Source organism: Ceratotherium simum, chromosome 15, assembly GCF_057802395.1.
Source record: "Ceratotherium simum simum isolate JZ-2026a chromosome 15, ASM5780239v1, whole genome shotgun sequence".
NCBI lineage: Eukaryota > Metazoa > Chordata > Mammalia > Perissodactyla > Rhinocerotidae > Ceratotherium > Ceratotherium simum.
In genome coordinates, this window is record NC_141914.1 from 39,612,864 (window position 1) to 39,618,863 (window position 6,000).

The 6,000-nt window shown below is 34.5% G+C and overlaps 1 protein-coding gene across 1 annotated transcript in view; it reads left to right on the forward strand.

Annotated features, from left to right (window-relative positions):
* LAMP3 (lysosome associated membrane protein 3) overlaps positions 1-5,603 on the forward strand; it is a 33,567-nt gene extending 27,964 nt beyond the window's left edge. The window contains exon 6 of the mRNA XM_014783150.2: positions 3,992-5,603. Coding sequence (XP_014638636.1) covers positions 3,992-4,125 — 134 coding nt within the window. The 3' untranslated portion in view covers positions 4,126-5,603. The remainder of the gene's footprint in view (positions 1-3,991) is intronic.
* The last annotated feature ends 397 nt before the right edge of the window (positions 5,604-6,000 follow it).

Consider the following 6,000-nt stretch of genomic DNA (forward strand, 5'->3'; position numbering starts at 1 on the left):
TGGACCAGGGAAAGAAGTCCCAAAAATCTGTCCACATAGGAAATTCAATGTCTGGATGAGATGCTCAAACATGAGCAAGATGAAAAGAAACCACATGACCACAATGCAAAATTACTGCAGCAAAATAACAATAGGAATAATATAAACATCAATTAAATTATGAGTACAGAGTTTTAGTTTTGCAAAATGGAAAAAGGTTGTGGAGATGGAGGGTAGTGATGGTTGCACAAAAATGTGAATGTACTTAATGTCACTGAACTGTACACTTAAAAACAACTAACATGGCAAATTTTATGTTATGTATAATTTACCACAATTTTTATTTATTTTTTTTTTTTAAAGATTTTATTTATTTATTTTTTCCCCTCAAAGCCCCAGTAGATAGTTGTGTGTCATAGCTGCACATCCTTCTAGTTGCTGTATGTGGGACGTGGCCTCAGCATGGCCGGAGAAGCAGCACGTCGGTGCGAGCCCGGGATCCGAACCCGGGTCGCCAGCAGTGGAGCGCGCTCACTTAACCACTAAGCCACGGGGCCGGCCCAACCACAATTTTTAAAATTAAAGTAAATTAAAGGAGGAAGGGTTAGAAAGAAATATCGTTGATAAAATACAAAGAAAACATAACTCAAGGAACAGAGAGAGATTCCTGACAATGGTTTCTGCTGAGAATCACTTAATAAGCATGTGAATTCCATATGACCAGAGCCCATAGATGAGGTGTTATAATGAAACAGTGAGGTCAATAGGAGATTTCACCCTGAAGAAAACAAATTGACTATCATAGCAGCACGCTTACATGATAAATGGCAATAGTAAGAAGCAGAATAGATAGAGCTGAAAACTGAATTATCTTCATAGAGCAAATGACTGAAATAATCAGTTAATGCAGATGAAAATTAAGATTATAACATTATAGGGAAGCTGCTAGGTGTGGAAGAAATTCAGATCATCTAAAGTAAGGATAATTGGTGCTTCTGAAGTAGAGAGTTCACAAATAGAAGGAAGACATATTTGATGATTTAAGAGATTTTCCTTAAGATAAGTAATTGAAGTTGCAGATTGAAAGAGCGCAGTGTATCCCAGAAAAAAACAGACACAGAAGGCTTAACATTAAGATATATCCAAAGTAAGCTATAGAACTTTAAAGATAAAGAAAGAATTCTTTAGACACACAAACTCCCCCTCACTTGCAAACAAGCAAATCACTTATAGAGGCAGAGAGTTCAAGTTGGCCTCAGATTTCTTTACGACGGCATTTAAAGCCAGCAAACAATAGAACAATGTCTACCAAATCCTAAGGAAAAGAAAATGGGATCCAAAAATATTATTTAAGCGTAAAGATAAAAGGCAGGTATCCTCAAGCATGAAATAATTCAAGGCATACAACATCAATGAGCTCTTCTTAAAGATGCTGCTTGACAATGAAATTTGATGAGATCAGAGAGAAGCCACATTATAAAAACGAAGATATAAGCAAATATCCCTCAGGAATAGAGACGTCACAGTTTAAAAAAAAAAAAAACCATTTATCTACTTAAATAGTTAAATAGAAAAAGCATTAAACAATTAGGGATCTGAGAATTTATTATACAAATACACTTTCTCATATATGAAATGATATATGTACATGGCTATTCATTACTGCATTATTTGTAGTAGCAAAAGATTGAAAACAAACCAAGGGTCCATCAATCTGGGACAGATACATTCCACAGCAGAGTACTATACAGTTAATAAAAAAGAATGAGAACATACATGTTTATGTATGTATAAGGAAAGTTATCTAAAGTATATTGTTAAATGAAAAAAGCATAATGCGTAATAGTGAGAAAAGGGGAAATAAAATATATATTCATTTTTGCTTGTATCTGAAATGTAAATATCTATAAGAAACTAAGTAGTTATCTAATGTTGGCAAGAAGAACTAAGAAGGTGGGACAAGAGTGGAAGTGAAACTTCTCAGTATACAGCATTTTGTATTATTTTCACTTTAACTCGTGAATGCGTGATATATTTGAAACAAATTTTTAAAAACTATAAGAATGATAGTTATCAAATAGAATTGAAATATCGTAAACCTAAACAATGTTTTAAGAAAATAATATAACTATTGAAAATTTTAGTTGGGAAGAAGAGAGATAGAAGGGAATCTGTTAGTGCTAATTTTTCAAAACAGGATCAATAGATAATATCTAAATTGGAAACAGAATTTAGAAAACACACAATGTCTCTAATTTGTTTCATAACCTCTTAATGTATTTCATAATCTTTTAATGTGTATTTGTAATCTCTTTTTTGAACCTTAAAGGGATCTTTCATGAAACAATATTTCTTGTGACAAACATACGTTTATTTGAAGTACAGTAATTCCTCCAGTTTGTTTTAGTTTTTTTCTGCTATGAAATTCAAGTAATATTAAAATTTTGGTAAAATAGCACTTGTATGATCCTATTTTAATAAAAGTACTTCTGTTTATTTTTCCACCCATCTATCCTTATAGTCGTAAAGATAGACTCTTGAAATAATGTTTGTTCATGTTTCAGCAATGATCATTTCTGGGTGGGTGGTTTTCAGATGATTGGTATTTACTTTTTTATTTCTGCTTTTCTAAATCATTTTAATTATTCGTAATAAGCAAATATCATTTTTAAAAAAATGGGATGATTTTTCTGTAAGCATACACTCGAGCACACACACGCACTTCTGTGTGTACAGAAGAAGCAAATGCCTCAACAGGTTTACAGTGATTGAGTCAAGTGGAAGAAATGTGGTGATTGGATAATTATTTTCTTTGTGTACTTTTCTGCATTTTAAAAACATTTAAATAACAAAATTATCAGCTAGTCTAAAAGGGCTTATCATGCAAAGCAAATTTCCCTGTCCTTCCTCTAAGAGACAAAGCACTTTTAACTAATTTTAACAATTTCTTATTGTATCTATCTCCATAATTCTTTTAAAAAATAGTAAAAAGCTGATCCTACTATTTTTTAATTTATCAGCCTTAAACTTCTTGCTATGGCAGATAAGGATTTAATACTCTGTCACCATCCCTTTTACGGTTATATCACTATCTTTTGTTAAATCAATAAGCTATATATTATTATAATATGTAAATATTGTCCACTGCCAAATCAAATAGTATACCACAAGCACAGTTCCCGTCTTGTACAGATTTTGTTTTTTTCCTGGAATTTCTAATTACCATTCCTTCTCTTCTGGCCGCTCCTGATTCTTTTTTCTTGGACCTCAGGTAAGAATTGGGTTAATGGTGATCCTTGTTTCATTTCAATATTGGTTCATGCAAAAACCTCATGGATATTTCCTCTTGTCTATCCTTGAATAAGATATATATATTGTTCTCCATTTATTTGTGTTCAGTCAAGTTCCCCTGTATCCCCAGGGCCCTCCATCCTTCTCCAGTCGAGACTGATTACATTTTAAATGGACTGAATAAGTACTCTCTAATGGAATAAAGAGAAAAGAGTTTTGACAAATTTACAAACCTTCACTTTTAAGCTCTCGTAAATAATTAGGTCTATTTTCTCATATTTTTAGCTCACTAAAAGCAACAAAAAAGAACTCTAAGTGTGACAAAAAATGCTTTATAACGTGGATAAACATCCCACGTTTTCAAGAAATCATGTGTAATTAGTGACACAGTCCCCTTTACGTAAGCACATCCCACTTTGCAGCGAGCACATCTGGAAGAAAATAGGGCTAACAATGATTAAATATCTATTCATGGCTAAGAACAAGAAGTTATCTTATTCAGTCCTCCAGCAATCTTGTATATTATTTGCTTACTTTATGAGGAAAATGAGGAAATTACAAGGCTAAATAACCCACCCAAGTTCACACAGTTAGTTAGCGGAGGAATTAAAAGTCTAGCCTAGGTTTGACTCCCAAGTTCATATTCTTCCCAATCTACCCTGCTTTCTGGTCTGTCCTCACCAAATCTTACCCGCTATATTGTATTTGTTTTTTCTCTTAGTGGACGAGTGTTCGTCTGACTACACAATTGTGCTTCCTGTGATTGGGGCCATCGTGCTTGGTCTCTGTGCTGTGGGTCTGATTGTCTATGGAGTCCGCCTAAGGCGTGAAGCATCTGGATACCAGAGAATCTAACTGATGCCTAGGGGAAAAGAAAATAATGGAGTTTAGAGAATTCTGTCATCATTTCCAGGATATTGGAGACTTCCCTTAGAGTGTGGTCCTTCTGACAATGTAAACCACCATCTTTCACAAAAACCAAGTCATTTCTGATTTAAGTTCAAGCAGCACATCAATTTCTAAATATTTTTTGTGCATTTTATGAGAGATCCAGTGAGCTGTTTAACAGTATTTTCTACTTTCTTTCTAAATATTTTCACCACTCAAAGTCAACATTTGAAATATGTTAGATTAGCATAATGCATGTAAAGTGATAGACACCTCCAAATTATAAACCAAAGCATCAATTGTAATTAACACTACCTGTGTTCACACTGGGAATTTTATTTTACCCTTCATCTTTTCCATTTTAAAAAATGCCTCTGCTTTATCTATAAAACAGACTTGCAGTGCTTTTATTGGCCACGTTTTATATGATGTACATCTGCTTGGAGATCTACTTACCTCCTTTTCCACTTTAAATGTTTTTTAAAAATCAGCAAAAAGAGCAACATATCACAGGTTGTCTAGGTTTTTGATGCGACCCCAACAAGAGGAACAAATCAGCTTTTATTTTTATCTTGATGACTCCTGCTCCAGAATCACTGAAGACTAAGATTTAGGTGGCTATGAACAACAGAACTAAATAATAAGCAAGAAACAATAATAATGGCCCTTAATTATTAAACACATATGTGCCAGACACTAGCCTAAGCAGTTTATATACATCTCATTTAATTCTCACAACTAACAGATGAGTAAACTCAGAAGTAAGGAAATTAATCACTTAAACGTCACCCAGCTAACCAGTGGCAGAGCCAGAATGTTGGTCTGGTACCATGGTCTCTGGTCTTCTCACTATACCAAGTTGCCTACAAGGACAATAACACTAAGTGTTGCCTGAAGCCTCACATGACCATATGCTCCCTTTCTACAGAGGAAATGAATTTATCCAGAATTGTGAGAGATTGGGGTACATGAATGAGGTCTTGATGGATAATGAAATGGCCTATCTTTAATTAAGTTCTCAAACCCCTTGAAGGAGACTGAGGGGCTCTGTAAAACATTAGTTTCTCATTTTTATGGGATTGTTTAGCTGTGGCTCTAAAGATGAAAGAATGGAGTAAACTTCTCAAGGTATTTTTTATTTCTTTGAAAAGAGAGACATCTAACTGCTCACCAACTTTTCTTTCTTGGTTATAGATCTCCCTCTTGTGGTAACTTGCTTCTTCTACACTTTCATAGCCACATTTTCGTTCTGGTTCACTTTATTCTATAGAGCAGCTGGCCAAGAATATTTTTCCTGTTTGTTTTTACTGCTAAAGAAAAGAACTAAGTCAGGACATTAACAGAGAAGACCACATACCTCCAGCATTCTTTAATAAAGGAATAATTCAAGTCACCCCAGAGGACATATTGACTTTCCTGATTTGTCCTCTTATGAGTCAATAGAGTTGGCAAGGTCCTAACTTTAGTCTTAATAGAATATTGAATTGTATTAAAAGTTTTCATAATAAAAACTTATTTTGGAGATTTGTTCATGTCACTCATTTCTTATAATTCAGTTTTCCAGGGGTTTTTTTTTTTTTTTTGGTGAGGAAGATTGGCCCTGAGCTAACATCTGTGCCCATCTTACTCTATTTTGTATGTGGGATGCCACCACAGCATGGCTTGATGAGTAGTGCTTGACAGTAGGTTCACGCCCTGGATCCGAAACCGCGAATCCCGGGCTGCCAAAGCAGAGGGCACGAACTTAACCATTACACCACCGGGCCAGCCCCCAGTTTTTCAGTTTTTGTGCTGTAAAAAACTTTATTTACAATCTTAATGGTCAGTCTTTAATATGAAGGT